General features: G+C 31.2%; 1 protein-coding gene across 2 annotated transcripts in view; it reads right to left on the bottom strand.

Annotated features, from left to right (window-relative positions):
- Positions 1-23,363, bottom strand: part of LOC134725696 (guanylate cyclase 32E-like) — a 74,173-nt gene that overhangs the window by 35,844 nt on the left and 14,966 nt on the right. For both annotated transcript variants that reach the window (XM_063589721.1, XM_063589722.1), the window contains exon 2: positions 14,826-15,375. In XM_063589721.1, coding sequence (XP_063445791.1) covers positions 14,826-15,308 — 483 coding nt within the window. In that variant the 5' untranslated portion in view covers positions 15,309-15,375. The remainder of the gene's footprint in view (positions 1-14,825; positions 15,376-23,363) is intronic.

Genomic DNA, 23,363 nt, shown 5'->3' with positions numbered 1-23,363 from the left:
GGCTGTTTACTCATGTCGTTACTTTACAGTTTACGGACCGACAAAACTTAATTGGAATACCACCGCATGTAATCAGATTCAACAAGGTAATAAGTCAAATCTCGGTGTTTATAACTCCTAGAGCCCCAGGGATGCGTCCCAAGTGATCTTGAATATCATATAGGTCAAATCGGAAGAGGCAAAGGTCATTGCGATCTTTCAGCCTTATATGATCTTATATTTTGTGGTCGTTTGAACTTGTGGCAAATAAGAAATGTGTAGCTTAAATATCGAGACGGCGAGCGACAACTATGTTTAGTTCTTACATTAAGACTATAAGGTGGAGAGTGACAATCATACCACATCTTCTTATTTCTTTGCATGTTTGAGTTCTGAGTTAGAGAATGAATAAGTTGAACATACGTCACACTTCACGTTTGTAAATCTTGTTACCACTACAATGACGTCATAATTATAAGTCAGCGTTCTATTTTAATTCCTTGGAAGTTGATATCATCACTTCCGAAGTCTCATTAACGTATACCCCACATTTCCTCTTATTCATTTCTGTAAGAAGCTGAGAGGCAAACTATGTTTTAACTGACATTAGCAAATGCCTTTAAATAAGTATTAATAACTATTTTTAAATCATGTTATTTTACTTATCAGCACATTTCCTTCATACGTCAGTGAAAATAAATGAACAGTCACTCACAGAACCATGATTAAAATGATATATTATTGGACTACACATACAATTTATCTTTTTAATCAAACACATAGCGATGTTCATATAGTTATTTGATTTCGAGGAACATATGCTTACATACTTTTTTTAGCTCACCTGGCCCGAAGGGCCAAGTGAGCTTTTCTCATCACTTGGCGTCCGTCGTCCGTCGTCGTCCGTCGTCGTCCGTCGTCCGTCGTCGTCCGTCGTCGTTAACTTTTACAAAAATCTTCTCCTCTGAAACTACTGGGCCAAATCAAACCAAACTTGGCCACAATCATCATTGGGGTATCTAGTTCAAAAAATGTGTGGCGTGACCCGGTCAACCAACCAAGATGGCCGCCACGGCTAAAAATAGAACATAGGGGTAAAATGCAGTTTTTGGCTTATAACTCAAAAACCAAAGCATTTAGAGCAAATCTGACACGGGGGTAAAATTGTTTATCAGGTCAAGATCTATCTGCCCTGAAATTTTCAGATGAATCAGTCAATCGGTTGTTGGGTTGCTGCCCCTGAATTGGTAATTTTGAAGAAATTTTGCTGCTTTTGGTTATTATCTTGAATATTATTATAGTTAGAGATAAACTGTAAACAGCAATAATGTTCAGCAAAGTAAGATCTACAAATAAGTCAACATGACCAAAATGGTCAGTTGACCCGTTTAGGAGTTATTGCCCTTTATAGTCAATTTTTAACCATTTTTCGTTAATTAAAGTAATCTTTTACAAAAATCTTCTCCTCTGAAACTACTTGGCCAAATTAATCCAAACTTGGCCACAATCATCTTTGGGGTATCTAGTTTAAAAAATGTGTGGCGTGACCTGGTCAACCAACCAAGATGGCCGCCACGGCTAAAAATAGAACAAAGGGGTAAAATGCAGTTTTTGGCTTATAACTCAAAAACCAAAGCATTTTGAGGAAATCTGACACGGGATAAAAATGTTTATCAGGTCAAGATCCATCTGCTCTAAAATTTTCAGATGAATCGGTCAATCGGTTGTTGGGTTGCTGCACCTGAATTGGTAATTTTGAGGAAATTTTGCTGTTTTTGGTTATTATCTTGAATATTATTATAGATAGAGATAAACTGTAAACAGCAATAATGTTCAGCAAAGTAAGATCTACAAATAAGTCAACATGACCAAAATGGTCAGTTGACCCGTTTAGGAGTTATTGCCCTTTATAGTCAATTTTTAACCATTTTTCTTAAATTAAAGTAATCTTTTACAAAAATCTTCTCCTCTGAAACTACTTGGCCAAATTAATCCAAACTTGGCCACAATCATCTTTGGGGTATGTAGTTTAAAAAATGTGTGGCGTGACCTGGTCAACCAACCAAGATGGCCGCCACGGCTAAAAATAGAACATAGGGGTAAAATGCAGTTTTTGGCTTATAACTCAAAAACCAAAGCATTTTGAGGAAATCTGACATGGGATAAAAATGTTTATCAGGTCAAGATCTATCTGCCCTAAAATTTTCAGATGAATCAGTCAATCGGTTGTTGGGTTGCTGCCCCTGAATTGGTAATTTTGAAGAAATTTTGCTGTTTTTGGTTATTATCTTGAATATTATTATAGATAGAGATAAATTGTAAACAGCAATAATGTTCAGCAAAGTATGATCTACAAATAAGTCACCATGACCAAAATGGTCAGTTGACCCCTTTAGGAGTTATTGCCCTTTATAGTCAATCTTTAACCATTTTTCATAAATCTAAGTAATCTTTTACAAAATCTCCACTGAAACTACTAGGCCACAATCATCTTTGGGGTATCTAGTTTGAAAAATGTGTCCGATGACCTGGCCATTCAACCAAGATGGCCGCCACGGCTAAAAATAGAACATAGGGGTAAAATGCAGTTTTTTGCTTATAACTATGAAACCAAAGCATCTAGAGCAAATCTGACAAAGAAGTTAAATTGTTAATCAAGTCAATATCTATCTGCCCTGAATTTTTCAGATGAATTGGACAACTGGTTGTTGGGTTGCTGCCCTCCAATTGGTAATTTTTTAAGAAATTTTGCCGTTTTTGGTTATCTTGAATACTATTATAGATAGCGATAAACTGTAAACAGCAATAATGTTCAGCAAAGTAAGATCTACAAATAAGTCAACATGACCAAAATGGTCAATTGACCCCTTAAGGAGTTATTGCCCTTTATAGTCAATTTTTAACAATTTTCATTAATTTGGTAAATTTATGTAAATTTTTACCAAATATAGTTCTCTGTTACTAATGGGCAAAGTTCATGATAGATATAATTGTAAGAAGCAAAATCGTTCAGTAAAGTAAGAACTTCAAACACATCACCATCACCAAAATACAATTTTGTCATGAATCCATTTGTGTCCTTTGTTTAATATGCACATAGACCAAGGTGAGCGACACAGGCTCTTTAGAGCCTCTAGTTTTACCATAAAGAGATACCTGCCATATCTATTGGTTGTGGACAACTAAGAAGTGATCCGTCGCATGCACAAACGGTAATACGACTAAACATCTATCAGTCGATTGTACATATGGTTGTCCGTTGATAACTTAAAAGTTATATGTCAACTGCATGTACGGACGACGGAAAAGAAGGAACCACGTGTCACTTATATAGAGGATTAACTACTTAAGAGTGATCTGTCACTAATTAAACGTGTACTAGTATTTAATTTCTAACATTAAGACACATTTCTACCCTTAAGAGAAAGACAAAATCCTCAGTTTTGTTTCTGTCAAGAACTGGTCGAATCAGACCACATGAATGAGGAACGTTAAACGATTGATAAGAATTATCAATATATATGCATTGTGCGTATTATAACATTTTTACCATTTGCCTATAAACCAACTTTAGGTGAAATCAACGGTGTACATATATGGTTGCTTAATTCTTTAAAGCCACTTTTATGGAAATACATCTGGACGTTCAAGTGTTTTTACTAATTACCTGAACATCAAGGTGTCAAACTAAAATTGTACATTCAAAGGTTTAAAGATACATTTGTATAATAGCCATTTTAAATATGAAATATAAATATTTGAAGACCATTAGGAAAGGTTTTATGTATGTTTGAGAGTAAATGAACAATTAGTTTGAACTATTTCTCTCATTATTCTAGTTCTATTTACTTTTCATATAACTACTTACAATTGTAAACTCAACAATTTGTCAAAAATGAATAAAAGCATAGAATTTGTCTATAAATAGCATCTTCAATTAAAATGATTAAATACGGTTATTTACAATTTATTTGGTCAAAAAAGAGTATTTTCAGAAATTATGTCAAGGCAGCTCAGTGGCTTGTGTCATTTTTGTATTACAATTTTATATAAGTTATGAAATAATCACTAGTCGGTGTCAAGAAGGCGTTGATAGATTTCCTTTAATTGCGAACCTAAAGGTTCATCTACATTTTCATTATAAACCCATTATAACAACATAAAATTATCCTAACTTCATGCATGACATATAAACTGATAATTATTCTTTTCATGAATCATTAAAATTCTATTGAATGCATCTGTGGTATACGGGTTTTTTTTTTAAAAACTAGCCAAATATTTATCGACGTGTTTCATGTTTTTATTATAATGTGTGACAATACATTGGATGACGCTGCCATAATACCCTTAACGCATTGGGCCACTGTCTATACGCTATTGCATGTTCTTCCTATTCTTGTATTTTCCTCTATTAAAAAAAAAACAAAATTGAACAGGGAATGTGCAAACAGATATTTTTTATACCTAGCAGTATCATTGGACTTTATGTTTCAATTTACAGGGGGAATCATTAAATTATTAAAATTAACGGTACCAATTTTCTTGCACCAGATGCACATTTGGACAATACATGTCTCTTCAGTGATGCTCGTGGCCAACATATTTGAAATTCAAAGCTTATATCAAAGATGAAGAGCTATAAATCAAAAGGTCCAAAAAGTATAGCCAAATCCGTGAAAGGAATCAGAGCTTTTTTGCATGAGGGAGATACATTCCTTAATTTATTATAATTTCTAATATTTTGTAACAGCAATTTTAATAACACAAAAAATCTACTACCCTTACAATCGTACTATCGAAAAAAAATTAAACTACCCTTACAATCGTACTATCGGAAAAGGGGCTGAGAGGTCGATTGTTTTTTTTTCAAACAACACTCAAAGTGCAAATACATATTTTTTTTATATTTGATGCATGAGCTATTTTGAATCGTTGAAATCAAACTAAACAATTGTTTAACAGTTTTAACATATAGATACATGCCAATGTAAATCTTAAGGATTGTACTTCTAACATGCCGAGAACAGGAGACCTTGCACTGAAAACCAAACACATTTATTATTAATTCCCTGAGGAACGATTTAGTTTTAAAGTACGATAGATTTACTCTGGACGTTGGTACTGTTTAATCACTAAACTTTAATGATTTTCGTCAATGAAACACATGTGTTATGACCACTTCCCTAACACCGGATAATTGTCAAAATTAATAAAAGAAGTGGTCGTATATTGAGTTAAACAAATAGTTTTGCTATTATTCTTTAAACACTCTCATATATATTTGTTGTCCAAGTAAACAATAATATTTGTAGCCAGTTAACCTTAAAAATATTTTCATAATAACTGGTCCATTTAAACCGTAAAGTAAGGGTAAACAAACACACGTGTCAAAATCTCAAAATCCTCTATCTTATTTGACTTCTGTCCGGTTTATTCGAGTTGATAATGATTAGTACATGTGGATACGAATATCTATCCATATCGAATGTAAATAAGAATTGTAAGTTATATAAAACAACATCCCTAGTAAAGATAGTCAAATTTTATCAATGTTGTGCATTTTGTATACGCGAAAGAAATTAGTTTCCCTATTTCTTTTCGGTTACCGTCATTCTCTGGAACTTTAATTAAGGTCTTTCCTCTCCGTGAGGAAAGACCTTATTGTTTTTCTAATGTTTTTTTTTCTTTTTTTTCTTCCAGCATTTGTTTGGCTCGCCCTCCTACCGCTTCTATTGGAGTTATCAATACCAAAATTAAACCATCAATAGACCTCAACATGAACTTTTACCAGATGAACTTTTGTAGGATTTCACCTTCCCCTTAAGAAGTTATCTCCCTTTTGTTGATTTTTTTCAACATGGTCCCCCCAAAATGTGTTAAAAGATATCACGACTTTATTTGGACAAAAGGTAGATCTCATCATAATGTATTACCATATGAGGCTGCATAGGATTTCATCATCTACTTTGAGAGTTATATCCCCTTGAATCAATTTCTTTTATTTGCATTTTTTTCAAAAAGTATTAGAGATAGAATTTAATTGAAAATGACAGCATGTATTAGAACAGATGGCAATGTTTATAAACATAAACAATTTATTTGTTATTAACCCTTATAAGGAGTTATTTCCCTTTAGAAATTAAAAATATATTTTCAAAAATTTATATTCGAGAACCGGAAGTCATAGAGACTTGTAACCTTCACCAATAATCTTAAATTCATATGACCTTTAATATGCACCCAAGGTCAAAGGTCACCGAGTGCAAACAAAAATTACGCTGCAATTTCAAGCTTACATATTAGGAAAACGATAAGACTTTGCTGCATACATACAGCGTATGAAATGTTCTTCTCGACAAGCTCTACATTTTATACAATAAGCCCAAAAATGTCCGACCGTCTGTTCAAAAGTTACAACGGGATGATTCTTAAAAGTATAGTATTGTGTGAATATCTTTTTAAAGGTAACAGATATCAACCTACTATAAACTGCAAAGATGATCAGTAGTTCGAGACCTTCAATTTGAGGTCAATGTCAGGTCATGATGAAATTTCACCTTGACCTTCACAGTATACTATGACCTTGACCTTGTGATAGTTGAAAGGTTAAGTGGTCCTGAGTTGAATGGTGCTAGTCCCATGTTTCTACGACTTCCGGTTCTTAAGTTTAGTATTGCATCATATATTTGATGATAAATTGTGACCTTTATGAACTTTGAAATTGTCCCAATTCTTTTTCTATAATGTTGTTGTTCAACTGTATATCGTTTATCATTTAACATATTTGAAATATCTATAGTCCTTTTAGAGATAATGCAGTTTGAAGTTTTGCGAGCGGAGGCATGTATTTCTGAATCATCAAGAGTTTACCACTTAAAATGTCTTAGAAATTGAAGAGGTTGACATAGTTATATGTTTGACCAAATACCAAAAACATTCCATGGAAAAAAACACCAAAAAATCAATTTGAAATTTTCAAGTTTTGCATTGACTTTGTAAGTTTCATAACTTCTATTTATATAGTTGATATTGCATCATTATTTGCACTTTGTCAAATGGGGTCATCTGATATATCAAATTGAAGGTCTCAATAAACTCTACTTAAAAATGAAAATTTTAAACCTCCTTTTCATCCCAGGGGGACGGGTGGGGTCATTTAGTGCAAACATTCAAATTTCTCAGATGGTAAGGTTGTTGCATATCAAATGAAAGAACATAAAGCGTACATTTCAAATTTCAAATTGACGTCTCCAAAAAATTGGTTGGATGGGGTCATTGAGTGCAAAAAATAAATTTTCTTTTAAGGTAGGGTTGTTGTATATCAAATGAAAGGTCATGATGTGTACATTTGATATATCAAATTCCCGACCTCCAAAAATTAGTTGGATAGGGTTATTAAGTGCAAAAATCAAACTTTTTAGAACATGGTGTTGTCGCATATCAAAAGAAAGCTCATCTACTCTGTTCCATGTATCATAATTCCGATCTCAAAAATGTAGGCGGATGAGGTCATTAAGTGTAAAAAGCGAAAAGTTTCAGAAGGTATGCTGTCTTATATCAAACGAAAGGTCGTACAAATTACAATACGAAAACATCACTTTTACAGGAAAGACCTTTCAATTGTTTTACAAACAATTGAGATACTAGTTTTACTTGTTTTTTTTTTTAAATGAGGTAAAATAATTTTGTTGTTTATTTGTATAAAGTGTTCATAAATATGAAATATCATTTCGCTGTTTTCAATCGATTTATCAAATAAATGAAATTATTCTTATTCTGCTTATTGCACTGATTTAGCCAGCATATAATGTTGTACTTCCGACTTCCGATGTCAGAAAATCCTGGGTCATAAATCAATAACCCTAGCGTACTCAAACCTGCCCTAGAGATAAATATACTCAATTGATACTTGTGAAACATAAATACTTTCTCCAAATTACGGTGTCTACTATCGTTTCAATGCTAAACTTATGCTAAGCCCACAATATAATCAATAAATATGATGAAGATCCGACTACTGGATGTTTTTATAAAGCAAAAGAGATAGTTATGTCCTTAAAGGACCGAGAACCCACCTAAATGGACTTTTAAAAATCTGAGACACCAAGAAACAAAACTTTTTAACTTTTTTACGATTTTGTCAATTTGAAATAGGTTTGATACCAAAAAATAGGCGTTTTTCCTATCGGTCAATTATTTTTCCATTACATTTCTGTAGATTTAAATTTTACTTTTGATTTGATGATTTGTAGTAATGACTGTATAAAAACGACCTTGTTTAATTGGTTATATGATAATGTAGATAAAAACATGTATTACGAAGTATCTCAGCATTCTATCATATTTATTTATTGATAATTTACTTATATTCAATGCTATTCATCAAAAGTTTAACTGTTGAATTATAATTGAAAAAAATATGTTAAAATGTTATGACATGATTTTTTCCATATTATCATAAATCAATGTGTGTTATAAGGTCAAAAATGAAATGAGATTTTGGCTTTGAAATGTTTTGATGTATTGTTTGAATGTTGTTTTGTTAAGCCCAATCCTATGATTTGGTAACACCAGTTTGGAACACTTTTCACACATATAGTGTGCTCTTGTGTATAAATCAAAGTATGTGTAGACAATCTGTTGAAATGACTACACATAATATGTAAAAAGCGCACTTTAAACCAGCATCAATATAAATATTACAGCGCGATTCCAAAAGATTCTTATTAGTTTCATTGGTTTTTGTTTGTATTTTTCATTAAAATTACCAATCAACATTTTGTTTTGCTGTACACTACAAATCTTCTACAAATATCAAATGATGGTTTAGGAGACATTTCCACACCAGTCCATTTCATAATTTGATTTATACATTATCAAGTCACAGAAATTCATTAGAAAAACAAACAGAGGTATAAACATCAATCTAACTGAAACAATGTTAAACGACGTTATTAAGAACTTGAAGACAACAAAACCAATTTATACGAAATCTTTCAATTAGGACTGGCAGCGGATGTTTGTGTCTCATTGTCCATTAATAGCTTATTTTTGTAATTATAAGAAGTTAGTAATAGTTTTGTGAACGTTTTATGGAGTTATGTTAGGCCAGTTAGCTTTAGAAAAAAAATATCTATTAGCAAAATGTCACGTCCTAATAGACTTTAAATGGAAAAGAATAAGATATGACATGTATATTGTAGTCTGTCAAGTTATTCTATATTGGAAACCCAAAACAGATGATTATATGAGACAAACGACATACTGTAGTTGCATCAAAGTTAAATGGCTTCAATAAAATTTTATAAATTCCATACGTTAACATGTCAAATATTGCAATAATTCCATTCTTAATGCATTTATAAATTTACTTTTTTCTTGTAGAATAGAAAAGATTATTCACTGCATGTACATTAAATATTGAAGAACAGTTAGAGGTGAACGAAGACGATACGATAAATAAATGTTACAGTAGTATACCACTGCGTAATGATCATTTATAGGTTAGGTGAAATCTAATCCAGGTAATAAACTAAAGCCGATGGCAACACAACAATTCCATTAGGAAAGACAACGGAATAACAGAATGACTGAACTGTAACAAAAGCAAACACTAACATACATAGTCTATTTGAAGGCAACTGCTATATTCCCGACTTTCTACATGACATTTTGTAAACAAACGGTGGGTTGAACCTGGTTTTATGGCTAATTAAACCTCCTGTTTATGGTAATGTTAAAAACCGATACCGAATTTATGAATAAACAATTATTCTGATATGTTTTTAAATTAAACCTATCCAGATTGAAATTAAACAAATAATTTGTAAATAAATAACAGAAATGGGTTTATGTTTTATGTATAATTATAAAATAAAACTAAAATTTTGCGACAAAAAGAAGCGATCGGCAATAACATAAAGGAATTGGCGACATCAATTAATCAATATATATATAGAACAATTCATATATTAAAACAAAGACAATGAAATAATACTGAGAGCAAACAACTCTCCAAATAATCTCGTTGATTGTTGTGGGTTTTGATTTAGAGACAAAGAAAATCTGTTACCACAGTAAATTTGTTTCATGTTACTGGAACCAGAATCAAGATGTATATCGTATTTAAAACATTGCGAAAACTAATGGTATTGACGTAAGTTCAGTATACTGTTGCATTTCAGTTTTCAGGGTATTTCTAGATATTGTTAATCTTACAATCTGATTGTAATTGGCTTATTTCGTATATATAAATAAGTCTCATTTATGGTACTGGAATCTAAACCACTAAAAGTTTCAAACTAAATACGAAGATAAAGAGCATTTAAACTCATACAATGCAAAAATTTGTACCGAATACTTTACCGAATACCAAAGGCCACATTTGTCGGATGGTTTAAAAATTTTAAAAGAGAAAGCTGTCATAGTATTTTTCCTCTCGGATAATGAAAACATTTCGATCTAGGATGCACTATCCTGGTATCTTTGATGAGTTTATTTCGTATGTTTCATTTATGCATACGATATCTTATGATTGAATTTTTACCAGTGACTGTTGATAATTGTTTAATCATATTATTTTCATTTTTATACTATCAATTTCATACTTGGAACCTGCCGTATGTATTTTAGTGTTGCCTTCTAAAAAACCGAGAACATGCACAAATTACAGGACATATTTATCAAATAAAGATTATTATTTGCTTTTTGGCAAGAGCGTGTGTGGCAGTACGTCTTAAGCAAATCCATATACATTTTCAATGAGTTGTAATACATTATATGTTAGAACGAATTGTTGATTAAATGAATATCAGCCGTTAACATTATATGTTTGTTTTGATTTTGAAAGCAATTGACACATATTAACACACAGAGAGTGGTTACATAAACTTCAAATTACAAATGATTGGTAATTATATTTACTTTAAATAGAAGGAAAATATAACATGACCAATATGTCATTAGCAATTATTTATAGTCCTTAAAATAAATGCATTATAATATACTTCTACAGCCCGACTTTATTACGTCTCTAATTTTGAACGATAAGCATTCACAGTGTTCCTTGAACAAGTTTTAATTAAACCGTGAAAAACATTCCTATTTGCTAGATATTGTCAAACATATGCAATTTTTACATTACTTAAAAGGGGGAAGAATTTACCAGAGGGACAGTCAAACTCATAAATTGAAAATAAACTGACAACGCCATGGCTAAAAATGAAAAAAGACGAACAGACAAACATTAATGCATATGACACAACAAAGAAAACTAGAGAATAAGCAAAACAAACCACACCAAAAACTAGGGTTGATCTCAGGTGCTCCGGAATTGTAAGTAGATCCTGCTCCACATGTGGCACCCGTCGTGTTGCTTATGTGATTACAAATCCGGTAAATATTCTTATTCCGTAGGTCACATTCGTGAAAGGGAAGGGCATTGTAGTAACGACGTAAGGAATATCTCAACATACTAGTATTCGATATCTTTTGTAAAACGGTGATTCCATAACAGTCAATTCCAACCCGCTTGTGATGGCGTCCGTGAAAATTTACGAAAGTATGATTTCAACTTCACTATTTGGAATTCTTGGTTTGATAGCCTCCTTGTAAGCAGCAACTCTCATGATAGGAAATGAAAGCACGGGAATATATATAATATTTGATTATATAAAAAACCTTTACTTATTCAAATGCAAATTTACTTCTGCGACCTAAACATGTAACCAAATATTGGCCACAGATTGGCAAAATTGTCGTTACAACAAGTAGTAATGAGGAATTAATATGACATTCATTTTTTTTTTTTTCATAAGGATTAGATAACTTGACCAGCAAGACAGCGTACACTTTAGAAATTAAGTGCTATTATTTCTTGATTTTGAGCACTGATCAATGTCATAAAATGATTATGCAAAAGTGATTGTAAATACAAAGTACTAAGTGCTTTTATGCTACTCATATATATTGGAAACATCGCAAACATTTCTAAGAATGAAATCAAGGACATACAGAGCCAATGTCATTAATGTGATATATCATAATCTAATAAACATTTTTTTTTATTTAAAAAGCAAGTCCTGTTTGAAATATATGTTATAAAATCAAGGTTCTCATAAATCAGATCCAATGAAACAATCTTTTATAAATATTGTCAACATTTAACCCTATGCATTTCTATACAAGAATGAATGATATAAGAAAAATACAGTAACATTACGAAGTAGATTCGGTTCAATATCTTAGAAAACTATTAAACAACATATAACGAAGTAGTAAACATGATAGAATTTAGATCTGTCAAATAACAAGTCATAAATCGTTACATCCATATGCTGGTGGACGCTTAATCCCCGCGGGTATCACCAGCCCAGTAGTCTACACTTCGGTGTTGACATGAATATCAAAAATGTGGTAATTTAATTAATGTCAAATTTAATAAATAAATTTGGTTACATCTTCTGACATCAGACTCGGACTTCTCTTGAATTGAATTTTAAATGTGCGTATTGTTATGCATTTACTTTTCTACATTGGCTAGAGGTATAGGGGGAGGGTTGAGATCTCACAAACATGTTTAACCCCGTCGCATTTTTGCACCTGTCCCAAGTCAGGAGCCTCTGGCCTTTGTTAGTCTTGTATTTTTTTAATTTTAGTTTCTTGTGTACAATTTGGAAATAAGAATGGCGTTCATTATCACTGAACTAGTATGTATTTGTTTAGGGGCCAGCTGAAGGACGCCTCCGGGTGCGGGAATTTCTCGCTGCATAGAAGACTGTTGGTGAGCATCTGCTGTTGTTTTTAATATGGTCGGGTTGTTGTCTCTTTGACACATTCCCCATTTTCATTCTCAATTTTATTCCTGTTTACAAAATTTTGATTTCTTCGAAAAACTAAAAATTGTCTTATCCTAGGCATAGAATACCTTAGCCGTAATTGGCAATACTTTTGGCAATTTTGGATCTTCAATGCTCTTTAACTTTATACTTGTTTAGCTTTATAAATATTTTTATATGAGCGTCACTGATGAGTCTTATGTAGACGAAACACGCGTCTGGCGTACTTAATTATAATCCTGGTACATTTGATAACTAACTAGAATCGAGAAATATTTTATTGGTTAGGAACGTATGATAAAATATTCATTATCTATTTTATTCCATTTCCACAACAACGTATGAGCATAAACCTGACCAAGAAGTCATTTATTTTCTGGAGAGGTTCAATTAGAAGAGACACTTATCTTTATTATCAAACATTTAAATCAAATCTTATTTGGATAGTTTCCAGATTATTGTTCATTAAATATGGTGAATATCATACCTTAAACAGAGAATGTGTGCTTTTTTCCTTAAACACCTGTTGCTTCTTCACATTTTGTTTTGTATTATCATTTTTTTGCTCTCCAAACTTTTGATTTGAAGTGTACGCGATTGAAGTTTTTTGAGACTATGCATTTTAAATCTATATTTACTACGTTGCTAGATAGGTCACACTCGATAATGTTTTGAGCCAAAATGTTTTATCAAAAATTACAAAATATCAAAAATGCCTCAATTTCGAATAAAAATGGTGTCATACCATTCTATGAGTCTTAAATTGATGTATAATTCTTCATCAAACAAAAAATAGCCGCTTTGATTTTACTTAAATTTTGACGATCTAACAGGACGACTTAATTTCATAATTGTGTAGAAATATTCACTCATTAGAAGCAGTAAATATGTCTCAATGTCAGCCTAAAGAATTAATCAATCTCTTGGTGCCTACACACATACATATAATATTCATTTATACTAAGAACATAATTAGGTTTTTTTTCAATATCACATCCGTATCAACCCAAGACACCAATATAATCACAAAAGCTCTGCTCGAGTGATTATATGGTTGATGGTTGATACGATAGTGATATTTAAAAAGTGATATCATATACACTTTATTAATTACCTTACTTATATGTTTGTTTATGTAGCATAACGTTATACGGATTAGGGGTGTGATAAAGCCTTCGCAACAGTGATTGACATGGATGAATTGACGTCATACATAATAAGGGTGTAATAAAGTCTTTAGCACCGTGAATGATATCGATATCATCAAGGATAGCTGATACAGCACGATTTATAAATACGATTTACCAGTTTTTAATACTAGTATATAATAAATATATATTGTTATGCCTCTCTAATGAATTTTGTACTTTCATTTAAAAATATACAAAAGAGCAATAGGTAAACGGACTTTGTGCTTTCCAAAGATAATAATGTAATGTTTTATAAAATTATAAATACATACACTTTATCCTTTGTATCGCTATGAGGAAGTTTAAACAATCATTATGTTCTATTATTATATCATTCAAGGAAACAGATTTAAAAGTTTTTTTTCGGTCAAGTGACATTTTCATTATCACTGGACAACTTAAAAGTAGATTTTTATTGATACTAAAATCATATTTGGATTTGGGGAAAAAATAACGTATCTTTTCTTCTTCCTCAAGCTTGATACACATTTTTGAGGGAAGATGGGACAAGGTTGCTGATTAAATCAGCTGAATCTTATGGCAAAAAATATCCTGAATATACGAATATTGCAAGATACAGGGTGTCTCAGCTGTTCACTCCTACCATTATAGGTTCTAAATGGTCCACGATACAATCCCTGCCAAAATGAAGGGTAATTGAAAGAAATTAAATTTGATTCTATATTTTCAAAAATCGGTAAAAACATAGTAAATTGTAAATGTATTAGACATTTAGTTTTAGTTATACTACGTATCATAAATGATGTGTTTTTCATATCTATCTTACATTATGTATATAAAAAAAAGGTTTACTTACGTAACCAAGCATAGGTAGATTCCATGATGCCGCCATTATTGCTGCATGAGAACAGATGCCCTCCGGTCCAATGAAACCAGTAGTCCCCTTTACATAGAGATGTGTCATATCATTTAGAGCTTTCAAATAATTATTAGCAGTGTCTTGGAAATGAGTCTCTATTGTATAATTTGGAAGAATGCTTGAATTCCTCCTAATATCTTCTATGGCTCTGTAGTACGCACCAGCATAAAATTTACCCATCCCTTGCCCTATTGAAACTGAGGACAAAAACGAAATCTTCAATTTGTCCTTCTCCACTGTTGTTAAACTCCGGTTAATCGTCAAATCATCAGTTGTAAAATTATCATTTATTTCTCTTACATTTGTAACTTTTGAATATTCTTTTAATAAATCCGTTTGCTCCTTCTCCGCATTTGTCAGATTCGTGTTGCACAAAACACTTAAAATACTAATCCCAATAATTATTGAAAAAGTCTTCATTTTTTACCATCTACCATTTGATTCATCTCCACTATTAATGACCTCTACTTATACCACATACGTAGATCTGCAAATATAATTCAAATTGTGTTGATACTTTGTCAACATTTAGTAATAATATATGGTTGTCAATTTTTTAACAAATTACCGTAAAAAGAAACGCTTTTCAGTGAGTTGTCAATTGATTTGAGAACAATACAAGTATTAACCATCCATTTAAATTTCCAAAGTAAAAGTGCTATTGGTTTTAATTCAAATATCGATATTAATATTTACTTGTTTTTGTTTTACGTTTTGTTTCAGCTTATGAAAGACTGGAAATAAGTGAAAGTGGTTATTTTTATTTTTTTATCAATGGAATTTCAGACAATGTTTTCAGAAGATTAATATCATGACGTAATCAGACTTTTAATGAAACAAATACACACAATTTTTAAAGTGTTCAATAAATTAATCTACACTGTGTCATGTGCAAGATGATTTTGGGTTCAAATAGAGGACTTTTTAATATTAATAATATATATATATATCAGTGCGATCAAGGTGATAAAATACAATGATAATTTTTCATTAAGTTCCAAGGGTATTAAATCTCACATATCAGTTAATTACATGACGTAAATGGGTGTTCTATTAAAAATGGTGTGGATATTCAGTTGTATAAGTTCGGGGTTTGTTTTTTTTGGTCTAATATGAAATTTTCACAAACATTAAAACGTAATTATAAGAAACATTCGCGTAATTTTATTTCGTTTTGATATAAATAAAAAAAAACACACTAATAACGACACATTTGTTAACGTTGAAATACACTTCGTTTAATTCAACGTAAAACTAAATAAGAATTGAGACTGATAAGGAAACATGTATTGGAAATCAACGGTACGAAAAAACAGTTAGGTATTTAATCAAATTCTATAAGAAATTAACGCTTTCTCCATGTGCGGTTGAACATAATGTAAAATGAGATTTTGTTGAGTCTTAAATAAACAAAATTTTCTTGTAAATCTTGGTAAAGCATGTTGGAAAGACATCAATTGGAGTAATCGACTGTGAACGCACATAAATATGTTTGTTGTTTTATCCTGACGATTTTACAAAACATATTTCAAAATTCTTTTTACGAACAGAGAAACATGTCGTTTCCCAATTGAAGCCGTTGTTGTATTATATGATATTGTGTTTCAAGTACTCTGTAACCTTGAGAATTTGAATCAATAAGGTAAATAAGAGACAACAGTATATTATCAATATTACCAAAAACTCGTCAACTAAGACAGACATTAAAATAGTCCGTGTTGTAAGTACAGTGTTTCGCAATGTTTCTTAAAAAATTGAATGCAGATGTTCTAAACACATTTTTACTGACCACTTACTTTCAAGTTATAACTATTTTTCTTTCGTTTTATTTGTAAAAGCTCGATAAACCACGTCAAACACAATTATATTTGAATTTAAATCTGTAATTCAGTTGTATAAAGAGAGGCAATAGTAGTATACCGCTGTTCAACAGTCATAAATGTACACTGGTTACCGTCAAAGTTAGGCAACACACCACGTGTTTACATGTGCTACATAAATGAAAAGTTACTTTCATATTGGAAAAGGATTTTTGCTATTGCAAGGAAATGAAATTACTGAGTTAGGCTGAACTGGACCAAACATTCAACTACTGGACATTTGCTGTAGTAAATGTTACTTATCTTGTTGTCTAACGAGTTTGTAATAAAGGGGTTTTGATTTTCCACAGTTCATCAGATCCTGAAACAGCGAATTTAGGAAGGCATGCTACTATATTTCCTGGACTATTGTAATAACAAAAATGAAAGGATGATTTTTCAATTTGTATCAATAAAAGTCACCTTGATATTAATTAAAATGTTCAACCTTATGACATTGAGATCCTCATTTAAATTCTGTATATTTACTCTAGTTATGACGATATTTTCTCACAGGACATACTACAAGTACTATTGTGCATTTGTACCATCAAAGACCATTGCCGACGGTAATTTTGATATAAGTACTCACAAAAAAGAAGATATCTTGATCTCAAAATTGCTTTAAATCTTTTGAAATTATTTAATTGTCCTTTCCTTTTGTGTTTTAACAATCTAAAAACTTTCATTTGTTTCAGCGAACCTTAAACAAATTTCACCTCTCCTACAATGGCTGCCTCCACTATTGTTTTTAAAGTAGGGAGAATCAACTAATTTCCACTAACATGCAATTCAAACAATTAATAATGGTTGTAAAAATCAATAGAAAACTGCATATCGTTTAGAATTATATACAGCTAATGACATTGTAGTTTTTAATTCAATTTGTTTACATCATTACTGTCAATCAAATTTTGAAAGTGAAATTGACACACAAAATGCAGGTTTCATGTATTATTCTTGATAATAATGATGTTTTTTCCCAAGCGGATAACCCTGACCTCACAAATTTTTGGAACTCTTGGTTCTCGGCGATTTTCAACATTTAGTTGTAATGGCTTTCAAACATTTGACATCGGAGCATAGTTTTGTGTGGACGAAGCGTGCGTCTGGCGTATACAAATAATTTTGAACCTATTACCTCTTGATTATTTGTATGTTTCTATGTCCTATATTTTCTCCCATTGATGTGTTTATTTATTGTCGTGTAATTTTGTCATTTTAATGTTATAATTAACACTGCCATTAAAGCGGGAGGTTTGGGATGCCACAAAACCAGGTTCAACCCACCATTTTTCTCATAAAATGCCCTGTACCAAGTCAGGTAAATGGCCATTGTTACATTATAGTTCGTTTGTGTGTGTGTTACATTTCGCTGTTGTGTTTCTGTTCCCATACATTTGATACGTTTCACTCAGTTTGTCACCCGGATTTGTTTTTTCTCTGTCGATTGATGAATTTTGAACAGCGGTATAGGGAAAACGGTAGTATTACATATTTCCAGCATTAGATTGGCCTTTTGTGTACCCAAGACAGGTGAAGGAAGTCAATTTAGAAGCGCTGTGATTGGATGTAGCGATACAATATATTTTTTTTATTTATCTATGAATCACTGCAGTGTGTAAGTTTACAATATAAATTTTAAAACCTATTGAAATATTTTCTAGAGTTTAATCGAAAAGGCTTCCAAAATTTCATAAATTTTGTGCAAAATGACAGTGGGCATGGAAAACATAAAAAGCTTTGTTGGAAATTGGTCATGGTACTATTTGGCTTCAATTTTTAGAATACAGTAATAAAGTACTAACACCACACATAACTGTGTTATCCAGGTTTTTATTATAAAAACTGGTAAATTTAGAAAATGTTAGTATTGTCGCCTATGGCAGAATAAATAGTACCGTTTTCCCTATACTACAATTGCCTTTATTCATTACAACAAACAATTTATATTCAACTTTATAAGATTTTAAAATGCTAATTTTTGGAGTAGACGCAAAAGCAAATGGGGTTTGACATCAACGAGATTCGACCGAAAGGTACAAAAGTTGGAGTCAGCGAAGCAGTTTAGAAGAACCTGGAATTTTCAAGAAAAGCAGTCATTGCTTGAAAACGTAACCTTAATAATCATGTGCATGTGTATTGCATACAAGAAAAGCATGATAAAAACAAAACTAGTTAATGTAATCTATTCCTGAGGTAGAAAAGCCTTAGTATTTAAAAACTTCAAAGTTTTTCTAACAGTTAATTTATAATTATGAACATATAAATGATAAGTCAAGTCACAGAAGTGCTGACTACTGGGCTGGTGATACCCTCGAGGAAATAAATCTCCATCAGCAGTGGCATCGACCCAGTTGTTTTGAATAAACATATCATCGATACAAGGATTCAAGTTTTATATTTACACCAAACTACAAAAGACTCATCAGTGACGCTCGAATCAAACAAAGTTAAAAAGGCCAAATAAAGTACGAAGTTGAAGACTATTGAGGACCAAAAATTCCTAATAGTTTTGCCATGATTTTACATATATTTGCTTACAATTACATAATTAGCACGGGATATTTGACTTATTGGCAATCATACCAAATCTATTTGTTTCAATAATTGTTAACATTCTATTCCATGCAATTTTATATTCAGTAATTAATACAAATTATATTTAGTAAGTCTTAACATTCTCAACTTTTTGAAATATCGCAGTCTGTGTTCTTTGTTTTACAAAACACTTTAGAAGTTTAGAGTAAAATTGTACTTTGTGGCTGAGAATAAAATTACTGACCTGCCTTTTAAACAGTCTGTGTATTTATATACTTCAAGTGTCCTGTTTCTGACAAAGCACGCATTGCTCAGCATGTATGTTTTGTTTTCTCAATTAATTCCCAATGATTTGTTGAAAATTTTATTGAAATAACAATGTAGGTATTCACAAAGTACATTTGTTAAACGTGAGTAAAACATTTCTGATCGGACAAAAGTGACTGAAATAATTGACTATGATAGAATAGTTGATGAAACAAAGTGCAATATATATATACAAAAATAAAATGAACAACTGACAAATGAACGACATCAAAGTTTAGAAAAACCAAAGTGTTTGTGTGGGAGGAAGCGATAAAAAGGCCGGTAAAATCAATAAAAAAACTGCAATCTATAAAATATGGTATTGTACAGAGGAACACACTCAAACTAAAAAGTCGAAAACAAGCTTCCCGTTTGAATGGTTTTACACTAGTAATTTTGGGGCCCTTTATAGCTTGTTGTTCAGTGTGAGCCAAGGCTCCGTGTTGAAGGCCGTACTTTAACCTATAATGGTTTACTTTTTAAATTGTTACTTGGATGGAGAGTTGTCTCATTGGCACTCACACCACATCTTCCTATATCTATTGATATTAAATTTATGACTTTATAACGATAAACCTTCCGTAATGAATTTGGAAGCAGATCTTTTCCAATGTTTTTTAAAGGTCCATATATTGTCTGTTTTCCTCAATTATATGAGATTCAAGCAAGCACCAACACAATGATTGTTGAGTTAAACGATTTTATCAAAATATCTGCACAGTTATTCTTAATATAAAGAAATTCCCTTGATATCTTGCTCTTTAGAATGATATTTTTGTCATTAATGCAAATAATAATATGAAAACAAGGAAATGTTGTATGCCTGCTTATTTGGCAATTATAATACATAGTCCAAATGACGTAAATGTAAGGATTCTTAATTTACTGTACGAACTTCAACATCAAGCAAAACGTATACCGTAATAAAAGCTGTTCAAAGCACCGGAAAGACAAAATAAGAAACAACATCTTCTGAGGTTTAATTGAGAGGGTGAAGAGTTTGATACAGGAATAGCTTGAAAAATGTCACTTCACTTTGGAGAAAAGTCAGATATGTGGCAGTTTTTTTTTTATTAGATCCGTTAACAGATAGCATTTGGTTTTATCAATTTTTATGGACTGCTTCCTTTTGAATTTGAGTTCGATATTTTTTTTCATAATGTTTGAACTCCAATGTCTGTACAAATTCGCATTGCACTTCAATTTTTTTTATATCATCAATGTTTGTTTAAAATGACATTGCACTCCCAATGGGTTTAAAGTACCTGCTGCAATTTCAGTTTCATTTGGTTAAAATAATCATTGTCGATTAAAAATGGTTATCCACTTTCATACCAGTGTATGTAGACAATGTCTTTGCACTCTAACTATGTCAAAAGCACCAAATTTTAATGAAAATATAATCGTGTATGAAGTTTCATTTGGCGTACTATTGCACTTTCAAAAGTTTTAAACATCAATGTTCATGAAAACTGTATTGATCTTCAATTGAATTGCCATTTTGGAAAATGTCATTGTCCGTCTTCTTGGTCATCAAAGTCTATGAAAAATGTCATAGCTCTACTATAATGTTTACGTTTCAAATTCTTTGGGAAATGACATTCACATTAAGGTATGTATATTAAACAAAGTTTCAACAAATTAGTAAAGACTTAATCATGTTTACCATCAACATCAAATTGTTACAGGAATAACGAATCTTTTAAGTTAGTTGTAACTTATGAATGAATATTACATGTTGAGTGTTACTCAACCTGAGCTACATTTTTTTCTTAATTATCACGATGAGTGAAGAAACAATGAATACGTGAGAAGAGATGTTAAGTCAAAAACTCACTTAATTGTTAAACACAAGCTGTATTATAATAGAACTTAAATTAAGTAAACTACTGATACAATTTAAAACTTCTTCAATTATAACTTTTCTGCACTTTCGAGTGAGTTTCATATAGAAACGTAAGAAGAAATTAAAAGCTTTCTATTCCATGTACAGCTGATGTGTATACAAACCAAAAAATAAATGTACTATTTAAAACAATCAAATGTACTTAAGCTTTTCAAAAAGTATATTATTGCAGAATGGAGGTGCGAAGTTCCCCTTTGTAAAACATAAAAATCCATTCATTTTTTTCATGTTGAATCATATTTCAACAATAAATCTATATACCGTTTCGACAATATGATGATATTTACATCTCTAGTAATTTTAAATCTAAAGAGTTCAATTAAATCTGAAAACGTTATTGACAATATTGCACATTATTTTTTTTTATTTTTTTATAGAAGTCACTTTTGCAATTTTATGTCTACCTATTACTTTACAAATAATATGAGTGGGAAGGTATTATGATATCTATTCTATAATTTGCACATTAGTATAAAATTTATCGAAATTACTTATATATGATTATCTATAAGAATAGGATGAATCATTACAAATTGTATCTGGCTTTTTTAATAAAAAGATTTATTTCGATGAAATGATGAAGCAGTAACAGATTGTATAGTTTATCAGATTATCATTTTAATTTTAGATTTTTTTTTAATTAATTTTTCATTGATCAATTAATTTAGATGTGTCGATGTTAATAAGTTGCATATGATTTTTTAGATTGTTATTATGATTATTATTTGTTATCAGTGCTATTACATAAAAATATATATTTTAAACAAAAATAAATGTCGTTCCTGCACGCTTTCGTGCGTTGGTACTACTTTCTGATTGGGTTTTGAACCTTCACACGTTTAAGGTTAATACTACACCCGTCGTCATTATGTAGGCTAAAATAGATAATAAATTAGGACCATTATGTCTAGGTCTCATTGAATTTGGCAACAATTTTCTATGTATGTGATAATGATCAGATAATTCTAAGCAAATTGACCGTTAAATTTAAAAACAAAAGTAAAGGTCCATTGACATGTTTTTATTAAATAAGGTATAAAAAGAATACCGAACTACAAGGAGTTATTCAAATGTTACATTTTCGTCGGATGTATTATTTCATAAAGAATATAAAACCGGTATGACACACTTTAATTAACTAGCAACATCAGACATCTAAACCTCAGGTTTCGGCTTGAACATTTCTAACGGTATAATTCGGTCAGGACTGCCTTTAAGAATAATAAATACAAAATGATGTTATAAAAAGTCTTATCACGAATAAGGAGGCGATTAATTTGAGAGAAAAAATTAATGGACACTACTTAGGAAATCAAATTAAGTCACCAATCGCTATCTTACTATTCATCAGTATTGCATACGATAAAAACACATGTTTTTCAAGTAAAACAGTACTCAATAATACCGTATCAAATGATTAAATTCGCACAGTAAATCAATAAAGTCGCCAGCTTAGCTGTAAAATACGTTGTTTTCACCGGACACAATTGAAAACATAACTATCTATTATTCCATCTTTATCAGAAATTATTAACAGTCATGGGAATTATACTTTTAGGAATTATTGGCTTATTTTTGTTTTTGTTTGGTCTGGTGCAAACGACCAATCATTATGAAAGTCAGAAAGCGTTGTGAGATATTAGGGTATTCTTAATTCTCAATACTGCAAAATGAAATAATAGAATTTTAGATAGATGATTTTACAGGATGTCTGCTGCCCCACGTTACTCATACTTTTTTATGACTACATCTGCACTAGACAGTTTAAGTAATGTTCCTCGTTAGATTTCTAATCTGCATACACATATACATTAAACAATGCTAATCAAATTTAAAATCTTTAAAAATCCGAGCACCTGCCTT

This window comes from Mytilus trossulus, chromosome 7 (genome assembly GCF_036588685.1).
Source record: "Mytilus trossulus isolate FHL-02 chromosome 7, PNRI_Mtr1.1.1.hap1, whole genome shotgun sequence".
Lineage (NCBI taxonomy): Eukaryota > Metazoa > Mollusca > Bivalvia > Mytilida > Mytilidae > Mytilus > Mytilus trossulus.
The sequence above is the reverse complement of the archived record's forward strand: the minus strand, read 5'-3'. Positions and strand labels throughout refer to the sequence as shown.